The sequence below is a fragment of the Hylobates moloch genome, unplaced genomic scaffold (genome assembly GCF_009828535.3).
Source record: "Hylobates moloch isolate HMO894 unplaced genomic scaffold, HMol_V3 SCAFFOLD_18, whole genome shotgun sequence".
Classification (NCBI taxonomy): Eukaryota; Metazoa; Chordata; class Mammalia; order Primates; family Hylobatidae; genus Hylobates; species Hylobates moloch.
The window spans coordinates 2209732-2223650 of NW_026652293.1; the positions used below are offsets into that span (position 1 = coordinate 2209732).

At 39.6% G+C, this 13919-nt stretch overlaps 1 protein-coding gene across 2 annotated transcripts in view; it reads left to right on the plus strand.

Annotated features, from left to right (window-relative positions):
• INTS7 (integrator complex subunit 7) overlaps nucleotides 1–13919 on the plus strand; it is a 101977-nt gene extending 88058 nt beyond the window's left edge. For both annotated transcript variants that reach the window (XM_032136488.2, XM_032136489.2), the window contains 4 exons: nucleotides 1535–1667; nucleotides 7614–7712; nucleotides 9351–9536; nucleotides 12200–13919. In XM_032136488.2, coding sequence (XP_031992379.1) covers nucleotides 1535–1667; nucleotides 7614–7712; nucleotides 9351–9536; nucleotides 12200–12490 — 709 coding nt within the window. In that variant the 3' untranslated portion in view covers nucleotides 12491–13919. The remainder of the gene's footprint in view (nucleotides 1–1534; nucleotides 1668–7613; nucleotides 7713–9350; nucleotides 9537–12199) is intronic.

Sequence of the window (13919 nt, forward strand, 5' to 3'; positions counted from 1 at the left end):
CACTATATATAAATATAATACATTAAGACTAAATGGGGTTTATCCCAGGAATGCAAGGTTGGGTTAACATTAGAAAATCAATTTAAGTACTTCACCATATTGCAAAATAAGAAAAACTAAAGTGGAAAGACTTAACTACTGGTTTCAAGACTTAATATAAAACTGCAGCAATTAAGACAATGTGATGATGGCTTAAGGGTAGGATGGAGAGTCCAGAAATAGATACTCACGTAGTCACTTGATTTTTGTCAAAGATGCCAAGATAATTGTATGGGAAAAGAATAGTCTTTTCAACAGATTGTGCTAGAACAACTAAATATATAAAACGGAAAAAATAATCTTCCTTACCCCACACCATACACAAAAGAGTATTTATTGTATGGCTCTATTTATATGAACTATTAGGAAACAAATCTCAATTACAGAGATAAAAAGCAAATCTGTGGTTGCCTACCACCAGAAATGGAATTGTTTTGTTAGCAAGTCTTTTATGTAGTTTAGTTGTCCTTAAAGTCCATCATACAAATGAGCTTCAGTTCTTGTCTTAATAGAACTTAAGATGTAGTACAAAGCAGGAAACAGAACTTTGGAGCTCGGCAAATGTGAACATGAATCCCTTACCAGTCACTCCTAGCTCTGTGAATGTATATCATCTCAGTGAGCCACGTATGCATAAACTATAGGTAGATAATGATGCCTGTTTCCCAGAGTAGTTGTGAAGATTAAATGAACTAATATATGTAAAATACCTGGCTGAAATGCCTTGTACATAGTAGGCATTAAAATGGTAGTAGGGAATAATAAGAGTAGTGTTATGCCCAGCATATTTAAGTTACCTACATTGTATTTTCAAAAATTTAGTTAGAAATGCCTTTTTTCACTTAGAAGTATTTTCAGAAATTTGCAGGGGTTCGAAGCAATAAAGGAAAAAGGAAGAAATCTAGGTTAAACTTATCCCAGCATGCTGTGTATACAAACTGTCTTCTGAACATGCCTGTGCTTGTCATCTCCATGCTTTAGATTCATGCTATTTCTCTAGCTATGAATGTCCTGTACTTTCCATCTCTCCAAAGTTTACGCATTTTACTTACCTACTGATATGTTGAAGACTCTCTTCTTCTGTGACATTCCTCCATGTTCTGACCTGTTATTTATATATCTAACCTGTTATTATATATCTTTATGGATAGTTTGGCGCTTATCTGCTGGCTTTATTGATAGTCCCCTTTTCAGATGTGTTTATGTCTCTTTCACCTATGGCAGTAACACTGTCATATTTCCTGGCAACCAAAGAGATTAAGAATTACATAACTTGAAGTCAGACCTGGGTTTGAATTCTGGCTTGCCATTTACTAGCTGTATGACTGTAGGCAAACTACTTACCCTCTCCTAGCCTCAATTTTCTCACCTATAAATGGAAATAACTTCATTATTTTAAAAATTAAATGAAAATATGTTGAAAGTACCTGATACATGTAGGCATTAAATAGCCATGCTATTTTGATGGATTAATGAATATTGGCTTTTACTTCAGTTTCCAGGAATATGGATCTACTGGAACAGCCCATGCTGATAGTGAATATGAAAGAAGAATGATGTCTGTATATAATCATGTCTTGGAGGAGGTAGAATCACTCAATCGGAAATATACCCCTGTTTCTTATATGGCAAGTGGCATTTGCTTTATTGAGCTTTTATTGTATGGATGTGGGTTTTTCATACATTTATGGCACTTACTAACTGTGTGAGTTCAACAAATTAACCTTTCTGTGCCTGTTTCCTTATCCATAAAACAAGGTTAATACCTACCTCACAGCATTGTAGTGGGGAGTAAATGAGATAATCCATGAAAGCACTTAGCACATCTCTAGCTGCTACATAGTTATATTAATATATAAAAACATGCTCTACCAGAATGTAAATAAAATGTTTTCTTTTTTTAACAATTTAACTGAAGTTGCAATAGTTCTCAACCCAGGCTACATATTAGAATCACTTTGAGGGCTTTTTAAAGAATACATTAATACACAGGCCTCACCCCTGACCAGCTAACTCTGAATTTCTGGAATTGGGGCCCAGGCATTAGTAGTTCTACACACACTCGGGTGATTCTGTCATGCTGGCCAATTGAACAGAAAGAACAGGGCTTGTTGGCTTACTGGCAATGAATCATTTCCTACCAGGTGATGACATTAATGCCTTTCAGTACACTCTTCAGCCTTTAACCTGCTGAATATCTGCTGCCTTTGGCACTTCCTAAGAAGTTCTCAGAGTGCTCACCCTTTATTAAATCTTCTCCCCTGATTTACCAGTCACAGGACAGGCTAACATACTCTCACCCAAATTTTCTCCTCCCTGTCTGACCACTCCCCAGTGTCTCTGCTCAGGTTTTATAACAAAATGCCACAGGCTTGGTACCTTAAACAACAGACATTTATTTCTCACAGTTCTGGAGGCAGGAAAGTCCAGTATCAAGCTGCCAGCAGATTCGGTTCCTGGTGAGGGCTTTCTTCCTGGCCCTGGTGACAGCCAGCTTCTCATTATGTCTTCACATGGTAGGGAGAGATTGAGAGCTCTGGTCACTCTTCCTCTTCTTTAAGAACACTCATCCCGGCTGGGTGCGGTGGCTCACACCTGTAATCTCAGCACTTTGGGAGGGTGAGGTGGGCAGATCACGAGGTCAGGAGTTTGAGACCAGCGGGACTAACATGGTGAAACCCTGTGTCTACTAAAAATGCAAAAATTAGCCAGGCATGGTGGCTCATGCCTGTAATCCCAGCTACTCAGGAGGCTGAGGCAGGAGAATCGCTTGAACCAGGTGGCGGAGGTTGCAGTGAGCCGAGATAGTGCCACTGCACTCCAGCCCCGGCAACAGAGCGAGGACTCCATCTCAAAAGAAACAAACAAACAAACAAACAAAAAAACCACTCATCCTATGATGGGGGCCCACCTCCAAATGCCATTACCTTGGGGGTTACAGCTTCCACATACGAATTTGGGGGAACACAAACATTCAGTCCCCAATTCCCAGCCTGCAAACTTTACCCCTTGGAGAGTTTCTCTTCTGCTTCTGCTCTTCTCATTCTGTGCTTTCATACTTTATCAAGTGTTTTAGAATAAATAGGATGTCATTAAAAAGTTAGGTTAGATCTAAAGATGGGCAATTCCCTTGACATATTGCTTTCCATGTAAAATTGTCAATAGTATTTACTGAATCGAATTGATAGCTGTTTGACAGTGACATTGTTTGCTAAGGGAGAGTGTAAAGACAATCTTTGAAAGAAATACACACATCTGTGTGAGACAGTGGTTATTTTCACATTCCTCTAAGCTCCATCCTAAAAAATGAAATAGATGCTAAACAGAACGTTCCTTTTGATGGAATGGGAATTTTCTGCCCAGCGGAAGACACAGTACAGAGAAAAGGGCCCTAGTCTCATTCAGAACTAGGTTCAAATTCTGGCATTGCTGCTCAACAGCTGTGTGACTTTAGTCACATTGCTTAACACCTTTTACATGAAGTAGAAAACATACCTGCCTCATAGGATTACTGTGAGGCTTAAATGAAATAATGCTTATTGCCTAGCTCAGTGCTGTCATGTAAGGAGTGGTTAATAAAAGTTATTTCCCAGTCGGGTGCAGTGGCTAATGCCTGTAATCCCAGCACTTTGGGAGGCCAAGGTGGGCGGATCACCTGAGGTCAGGAGTTCCAGACCAGCGTGCCCAACATGGTGAAACCCCATCTGTACTAAAACTACAAAAATTAGCTGGGCGTGATGTCAAGCACCTGTAATCCCAGCTACTTGGGAGGCTGAGGCAAGAGAATTACTTGAACCCGGGAGGCGGAGGTTGCAGTGAGCTGAGATCACGCCATTGCACTCCAGCCTGGGCGACAAGAGTGAAACTTCATCTCAAATAAATAAGTGAGTAAGTAAGTTATTTCCCTTTTTCTGTATTTCCAAGTTGTATCTTATAGATTTGTTACTGTCTGAGCCTCCAGATTCAGTTCAACAAGTATTTATGGGATCCTAGGGATAGAAAAATGACAAAGACACAGGATCTTCCCTCAAGTTGTCCATAGTCTAAGAAAGAAAGATTTTATAAACCAACACAATACAGTATATGTGCATTAATAGAATTCTGCACAAGGTAGAGATGTAGTACAAAAAAGAGAGTAGTTCACATCAAAAGATAGGGAACATGGATTGGTGGTGCAGTTGAGAGGGAAGATGTATTTGTATATGAGTTTTCCAGACAGATCAGAAAGGGTTGGGAATCTCAGGCAGAGAACATGTTCAAAAGCAGAGGCATGAAATAGCATGGTGTCTTCTAGGAAGTTTGTTATTACTTCAATGTAGCGTATAGGCTAGGGATTAGAGAGATGAAATCAGGGAGGTAGCCAGCGGCCAGGTGACAAAAGGCTTTGAACATAGTATTAAGGAGTTTGGACTTTGTCCTTAGGCACAGGGGGGCTTGTTAGAAATTGTAAATGGGTAGGAGAGAGAAGTGCTTAATATAGATTGTATATTATCATATAGAAGCAAAACAGGAAATGGTTGGCAGGGTGTGAAATTAGAGGAAAGAAGAATGACTATAAGGCTTTTTCAGTAATCCAAACTAAGGAACAAATTACTAAAATGGCAGTAGGAATGAGAAAAACAGATATGTATGAGAGATATTTAGTGAAAATATTTTCAAGGCTGAGTTTTTTTTTTTTTTTAACTAGACATGAGATGATGGAGGCATGCCTTCCAGGTTTCTAGCATGAATGATCAGTTACACAACTGATTGATCCTTTACAGAGAGAATATAGAGAGGTGATAGAAGATGAAGGTTTTACTTTCAAACATGTTGCTGTCTTTAGGCAGTTGGATAGTAAATACGTTGGAGTTGGAAGAAAGATGGGCTGGGATGCATATAAGGTCATCTGCACATAGAAGTTCTTAAAGTCATGGGAGTGGGGAGAATTGCCTATGAAAAACATGGATTGAGAAGAGAAGATGACAAGGAGAGCATCAGCATTTAAGGAACACACAAAAGAAGAGGCTCAAAAAGAAGATGGTGAAAGGAAGAATTAGAAATAAGGGTATGGACTATTAGGTGGAATTTCATGGAAGGAAGAGCATTATCAGGTGCCACAGAAATGTCAGAAAATACAAAGACCAAAAAGTATCTATTGGATTGACAAGAGAGCATTGGCCAGGTGCAGTGCCTCACGCCCATAATCCCAGCACTTTGGGAGGCCAAAGCGGGTGGATCACGAGGTCAGGAGTTTGAGATCAGCCTGACCAACATGGTGAAACCCTGTCTCTACTAAAAATACAAAGTTAGCCAGGCATGGTGGTGCATGCCTGTAATCCCAGCTACTCAGGAGGCTGATGCAGGAGAATTGCTTGAACCTGGGAGGCCGAGGGTGCAGTGAACCGAGATTGTGCCATTGCACTCCAGCTTGGGCAACAGAGAGAGACTCCATCTCAAAAAAAAAAAAGTGTTAACGTCTTTCTGCTGGTTTACTGATAATGATATGTAATTTACATCTCCACACATCTTAATAGTGATCTGCTAATATACCTATGGAGGTCAATACCCAAGAGGCTGTTGACCTCAGAGGCACTCCACACCTTTCCAAGAGGGTATTGCAAAATCTGCACCATTTTAAACAGCAAAATGGTGACTTTCTGCCTGAAAATAGCCTGAAGTCCCTTGTGGTCCTCTGAGTCCACCCTTCAAAGATGTTTCTCTCCTTAGACACTAGTGTGACATCAGAGGTCCACCAAAGGTGGATGTCTCTGCAGATACTTTCCAAATTACTTGTTGCAGGAAGCTGATTAATGCTATTTTAACAGTTAAATCTGAAAAAATAGAACCAATGTCTTTAAATCTGTGTTGTGATTATCTCAGGTAATAGACTTGACATTTGTACTATGAGTCTGTTGGGCACAAAATGTTCAACTGCCTGAGCCCAATAAGGAACGGATTTTTCTGGCTTTTAGCCTTAACACCGAACTTTAAAAAGTTGTGTGTTATATGTGCTCATGTTTACAGCATGAGCAACTAGGTGACACTCTGCTTGAAAGCAGGGGCTTAGAGGGACAGACAGCATATACCACATGGTGTATGCAGCAGTTTTCAGCCTGTGGTGTTGGGTTTCAATCAGGCTGGTGGGAAAAATATTAGAGATCGTTATAGAAATAGACACAAATCTTCTTGGAAGGCCGAGAAGTTTGTCTAACTTCAGTAATAGATCTGGCTGAAGGCGGCCTGATCTCTTTACCTTTAAACAAAATAGTAATAAAGAAAGGCAGAGTAGTTTACCTGGCTAGCTTGTTTACTCATATAAAGACTAACCTTTGATGTACTGTGGGTGCTTCAGTGCCTTTTACTCCGAAGTCCACAATGTCAATTTCCCTCTAATAGTGTTGACTCAAGCTTTTGTTAATTAATCTTATTGAATAAATACGAGTCTGACGAGCTGATCAGGGCCCAGTCACAACTGTTTACAGGACTCAGCAGGAGCCTGTAAGCGGCTCGGACCCTCAGCTGGACTGGCAGAGCAGAATATCTGTGTGTCAGCGTACTTTATTCATCCGTTGCTGAATCGGGTCTGCAAGAACAGACCTCCCGCAGCTAGTGCCCCCCTGAAAGGAGCGCTGCCTCACTGTGGTGACTTAGGAGGCCACTGAGACGGGAGTAGAATGAGGAAGGGATAGTAGACCAAGCAGGAATTGTTCTGGTTCACCTAAAGTTGAAAGTGTTCTTATGATACTTTCAGTTTTCTTCTCTTAAGTTGGCAAATCATTGGTGATATAGAAGAAAATCACTGAAGAGTCAGGCAACCTAGATTCTAGTCCCAGCTTGTTCTATTACCTATCAGTGTGACCTGTGTCATCAGCAAAATGGAAGATTAGACTGGGTAATCTTTAAAATATCTTTGAACGCTTAAATTCTGATTTTATGACCACTTTCATAAAGGCTCAAAATATTCTCTGCAGTGTTTCTGTACCTCTGCAGTCGTGCTGGGATTTTCAAAACTCAGTTAAATGTGTGAAGCAGATTTGAGAAATAAGATATTTTATTAGAGTTTCAGGATTCCCCAACTATATAGTCCTCTTTCATCTGAATTCGACTAAGTTTCCACCACTGCTTACTCTGAGGACCAATGGCCATAGAGACAAGCCACCTAATGAAAGAATGAGCCAGCTCAAAGCCAAAGTCCTGCAAAATGCTCGGGCTTCTTTACCATACTGTTTATCATACTTTGCCATGTGATAGTTACTCTATATTTTAGTATCTAATATAATTGTTTAATAATATACTGATAGTTCTGAGCGCTGTAGAAATGTGGAATTTGCCTATTGCTTGGCCTTGAGGACTGTGGATTTTCTCATTTCTGTCACTTATATTTTATTGAATATACTTCACAATAAAGTAAAAATCTATAATGAATGATTTAGTATGTATGTACAGTTCCTGGATGTGATGCCTAGTTCTTGATTGGTATGTACGTTTGTAATAATCTGTATGGGCATTTGTAGTTTTATACTGAATGTACCACTTGTTGATGAAATTTGAAAATTTATTTTTATTTGATTTAGTTTCTTTTTCTCCCCCAGCATACAGCATGCCTCTGCAATGCCATCATTGCTTTGCTGAAAGTTCCCCTTTCTTTCCAGAGATATTTTTTCCAGAAACTACAGTCTACCAGCATCAAGGTAATACAGGAAGAATACTAAGGTTAATATAGGTTTTAAAACCAGGTGTCTTCTGAAGATTATGTAGGACATAGCTACACTTCAGTGTGTTACCTTTGGTTTATTGGTTTTTTTGTTTTGTTTTGTTTTGTTTTTTTGAAACAGAGTCTCGCCCTGTCACCTGGGCTGGAGTACAGTGGTGTGATCTTGGCTCACTGCAACCTCCGGGTTCAGGTGATTCTCCTGCCTCAGCCTCCCAAGGAACTGGGATTACAGGCATCCGCCACCACATGCAGCTAATTTTTTTATTTTTGGTAAAGATGAGATTTCACCATGTTGGCTAGGCTGGTCAGGAACTCCTGACCTCAAGTGATCCACCCACCTCTGCCTCCCAAAGTGCTGGGGTTACAGGCATGAGCCACTGCGCCTGGCTTACCTTTGGTTTTGATAAAACCTAGTTGTAAGCCATTTCTCTCCTTTATGAAATGGTTTGGTGAAATAAATGGATTTGGGAGTTAAACTCTCTCCCTTTTTAATTGTCAGTGCCAAATGCTATGAGACAGGCATTTGGGTAACTGGAGCTCTGTTGTTTGTCTCTTACCTCCAGGAATAAATTAGTGATTTATCACAGTAGCCTGCAAGGATCTTGAGCTGAGTCTATTCAGACCCAACTTAGAATGAATCAGGTCCAGTAAACTGTCAGCAGTTCTTCTTCCAAAGTACTTCTGCCTTTCAGTAACATGTTTTGAGGGGCTAACCAGTGAGTAGAATTAGTATTTTGAAATATTAAAGCCACTCACAATTCAAAAGCTATTTTTGATTCAGAAAATGAAATTGTTGGAAAAGGGAGAAAATTGTCACTTCTAAGAGATCTCCTGGATTATCCCATTAGTTAATGTCTTCAGTAAACTTTTACATCCATGCAAATGTTTTGATTACAAATAGCAGAGCATTCCATTTCAAAATGACTGGAATAATGAGGAAGATTTGACGATCTAGATAAGAAATCCTAAAGTAGGATGTCTCCAGGGTTGATTAGTTCAGTAGTTCAAAAACATTATCAAAAAGACTCAAATTTCTTCCATCTTTTCATTTAGCAAGACTTGAGCTTTCTTTAATTGATGTATATTTGGGATTTTTAATACATTTTTGAAGAAAAACTAATGAGAGGTGAAAAATGTCATTTGATTCATTTGTGGATATTGACTTTTTTATAGCACAGTGACTTCCTTGTGTAGATAATCCTGTAACTTTAAGTTCATTTACGTTTGAATTTAGTTTATTTAAAATTACCTAAGACCAAAGAGACAGCTCTTAGGTAATGAAAATTTATATAATGCCTTTCCCTACTAGAAGTGGTTCATTGTCAAAGAAATGCCTCACCACAAAAATTGGGAGAACAGTGCCTTTGCTTTTCTCTAATTCTTTATTATCCTCAAATAGAACTGAGGTTTGGGACGAAAACCGCAGTGGTGATGTTTAGAAGGAGGCACTTTAAAGGTACATCTGTCTTGTTGTCCCGGCACAGTCAGGTCCTGTGGGGGTGGAGGAGTGCACAATCGAATTTGTTAACCTGTAACCAGTGATTAGCACAGACATGTTTGTCGGAAGGAAGCTTGCTCTTGGTTGTTGGCATTTATTTGAGTGTTGGCATTCCAGCTTGCTCTGTCACCATCGCCCCGGAACCCTGCAGAGCCCATTGCTGTCCAGAATAACCAGCAGCTGGCGCTAAAGGTAGAGGGAGTGGTTCAGCACGGATCTAAACCAGGACTCTTTCGCAAAATTCAGTCTGTCTGTCTGAATGTTTCTTCCACGCTGCAGAGTAAATCTGGACAAGACTACAAGGTAATTTAGAAAAGAGGCAGAATTGTGATACAGGTTTTATATGAGCTCATTGATGGAAGTTTTCCAGTGTTTTTCAGGGTTAAACAGATTGCAGTTATACCTCCAAAGGGATCAGATGGACATAAATTAAAAGCCCACATTGGGGCTGGAAGGGGTTGATAAACACTTCTCTTTTCTCTCCCTGAACCAGTTAATAGAGACAAAGTGTCCAGGCAAAGATCAAAATAGTGAGTTTTATTACTGTTGGAGCTGTGGGAAAACCTAACTCCAATGCCTGGCAGCAAGGACTTTCTAACCTTAGACCCCTGAATTGGATTTTTTCACCCAGCCTCAGTCAGTACATATGGGAGCTTGCCCCTATAAAATTTATGGCAAGGCACAGAGGACTCAGGTGCCCAAAGCAGAAGAGAAAGAGCAAATGCTTACCTTCCCATGTCTGGTTCCTGCCCAGAAACTCACCCATCAGCAAGACTCACCTCCTCCCTGCTAGGTCAGTAATATTAATCTAATGAAAGGTCTCTCTTACATCAGGGGGTCCCTTCAAATGTCAGAAGTTGGAAAATAAGTGTCTCCCTAACCCACCCAATCCCTCCCCACAAAAAACACACATCTATTTAGTTTTCTCCATTTTAAGTAAATTTTATCATTAAAAAAAGTATATAACATTTCTATAAAATGATCAGATAAAGTAAAATCTTTTTTTAAGAGTGTAACCCTAGGGATTTGCTGCCTTGAGAACTCAGGATATAGGTAAGTAATAACCTGAATTAGGCTTACATCGTTAGCCAGAGCTAAGATGCTGAATCTATGCCCATGAAATGCCAGTGTTCCAAATAAAGAATGTTCCTTGCTTTAGACATTTATTTCCAATTCCTTGGTGGTTTATCCACAGTAAATGGAACAAGGGACCAAGTCCACAGTTGTAGCAGCGAAGTTGCTCAGATGCCCAGATTGGCTGTGTCCAGGTTTATTGTGGCATAGCATGGAAGGCAGGGTATCAGTGAAGGTATAAAAAGAGAGCATTTTATTATCTTTGGTGGTTTTAGGTTAAAAAGCCAAGGGAAGATCTGGTTCTAAACTATTATTTCTTAAGCCATTACTACTTTCTTAACTATAGCAAGTTCCTCTCACTTTGGCACTCTGTCCACTCTGACACGGCTCAGCCTTCATTCTCCCCTTTTCCTCTGTTTTGACTTCTATGCCATACAGCATGGTACCTTATGTAGCCACTCAATAATTTGTGAATGATGAAAAAATTATTTACTATATTTAGAGTATAACTGTTAAAAATTGGGTATCTGCTGTCACAGAAGGTTGTAATGAGAATTTACATAATTTATCCCTGTCTGCAACTCTCTCTTCACTTTGAAACAGTAATAACCATGATTCTCTTTGTTCCTTGCATATAATTTCTACTGTTAAGAAAACGACATTTAAACCTAGAAGCTATGGTCTTCTGCTTGTTGATTTACCTCTCAAGAGGCATTGATTAAAGTCAGGAAGCTGATATAATAAGCCGTACAATGACATGATTACTTTGCAGTGTTATTCACAGTGAGTTTGCAGCTTAAAATGCAGCCATCCATTCAGGGTGATCAGGTTCCCTAGGCCTATTTCTGGTCCTTTTAAGGAAGTTCTTTGGTAGGCATATTCTTTAGGGAAATAAAAACTGTACAAAGGCTAAATGTGAAAATGTACCTGTACTATAAATAATTCTAAGACCTTGAATTGGTTGGTGACGTCACTTCATTAATATTACAGGTAAATGTCTCTGGAAAAGTGACATAACTGCTCCTTGAGACACAAAGCTGCAGGGCACATTTATATAATTAATTACACCACAGAAACACGCACATAAACCTAGAGCAATTTGGTCATGTACACATTAAGATCACCTTTATTTGCATTCTCGGGATAAATCTGTCTCTTGACACATTTCATCTTGGGTACAGGTAAGAGTACATCAGCAGGTTTTATTCTGGTCTTTGAAGAACAAAGACATGAGTGTCTGGCTAAATGAATGAGCCTATAAATCTGTGTTTTATAACATATTGTACTTCCAGTCTGAACAAGACACTGATTATTAAATGAGCAATGTACAAATTGTTCAGTTAATTTGTTAAAGGAGTAACGAATCACTACATTAAGTAATAAAAATCAGACTAACTGGTGGGGGGGATCCTAACTTAAATTTGCTTAGTGTTTTGTTCTTTTTCAGTCTCTTAGATTTTAAACTCTCTGGAACAGGTGATTTCATCCTATTTCTTCAGAATATCTCTTCACAGTCTAAAGGAAGATAGGGATTTAGAGATGGGGTTGAGTAAGCAAGGAAGAAAGGCCAGCATATGAAGGGGCTGTCAACAGCTCTGGGAGCTCATTCTACTCAAGGATAGTGAGCAGCATGGCTTAATAGTTCAGAGCGTAGGCCCTGGGGGTAGCCTGCCTGCGTTCAGATTCCTACTCCATTCACTAATCATGTGACTTTGGAGAAATTACTTAACCTGTCTGCCTCAGACTCCTCATCAGTGAAGCAAGGATGATAGCAGTACCTAATTTTTTGTTGTCTGCATGGTCTAAATAAGCTCTTAGAACAGGGCCTAACTCATAGTAAGCACTGAATAAATGTTAGCCATTGTTGTTATTTAACAATTGTTTCATTCCAGATACCCATTGACAACATGACCAATGAGATGGAGCAGAGGGTTGAACCTCATAATGATTACTTCAGTACTCAATTTCTGTTGAACTTTGCTATCCTTGGAACACACAACATTACAGTGGAATCTTCTGTGAAAGATGCCAATGGTATAGTATGGAGGACTGGTCCCAGAACTACCATATTTGTAAAATCCCTGGAAGACCCTTATTCCCAGCAGATTCGCTTACAACAGCAGCAAGCCCAGCAGCCATTACAGCAGCAGCAGCAGCAGCGCAACGCCTACACACGTTTTTAACCATGGGATGAATGCACTGCAGACTCTCAAGAGATCAATCAAATTGCCAGAAACCGTTTGCTTTTTCATATGGAATAAGTATGAAAGTTATAGTGTAGTTCATTTATTCATTGATTTTTTTAATGTAATATTCTGGAAAAATTTTGTTTTCTTAAAAATTTTGTCTGACACCCGGGCATGGTGGCTCACGCCTGTAATACCAGCACTTTGGGAGGCCGAGGCGGATGGATCACGAGGAGCTCGAGACCATCCTGGCTACCCTGTCTCCACTAAAAAATACAAAAAAATTAGCCGGGCGTGGTGGCGGTCGCCTGTAGTCCCAGCTACTTGGGAGGCTGAGGCAGGAGAATGGCGTGAACCTGGGAGGCGGAGCTTGCAGTGAGCCGAGATCGCGCCACTGCACTCCAGCCTGGGTGACAGAGCAATACTCCGTCTCAAAAAAATAAATAAATAAATACATTTTGTCTGAAAAGTAACTGGGCTCCTGGCCAGAAAGATTATTCTTTCTTGTTTTATTATTACTGTTTTTTTCTATTGCCAAGCTTTTTCTTTTTCTTTCAAGAATAGTCACATGTTGAGATCATTGAATTGGGAAATTTGACCGCTACTCTTCCAAAATACATCATTTGCTGCCTGACTTAGACCTAGGATTCTGAGTTGTTCATTGGGAGGTTCTGACCAGTTACTACAAGGTTTATCCATGGTAGCAGAACCTGAGTCCTTCTGTAGATGGACTTGAAAGTGTTCCCTGCAACATCTAGCCACCTGGATTATGAAAGCCCACAGTCTAACAGTATTGAAACATCCTGCTGTATTATTTCAACCACATATCTATCTATCTCTTCTTGTGCTAAAGCAATCTTAATTTATTATTTTCATATTTAATTAGAGCAGCTAGAAATTTCATAGAAAATTAAAGATTAATTTGTTTTTTCTGATGTGTCTGCAACTGTGTATAATACAGACATTTCACATTGTTTCCAAAAGTGAAAAACACTCATTTAATATCTTCAGTGTTTTAAGTTAGAAGGGGTGGATCTTTTCCTTTGGTTGGTGATTGGTTTGGTTTCTACTTGATGAGTTATGCTAGACTGATTGTTTAGAGAGAGCAGTCTGTTTATTACACAGGCTCAGTTTGTTGGGATGCTCAGGGAACAGAGTTTTCTGGTTAGCCAGAAAACCCCTTTTTTTCCTATTTTAATACTGGTTGAAAACCATGATAAAATAGACTTTCTTAGCACAGTATGCTACATATAACTTAACTGCTTTTTGATTGGGGATCATTTAGGGCTTCAGGATCATGATTTCTGAACATCAGGGATCATATGGTTGCAGAGATTGATGCCATAAGTAATTTGGCCGGATGCAGCTCCTAAAAGCAGGGTACTTTCCCTGGAATTTCCTTTTTAAATAAATATCTGTTTCTTTG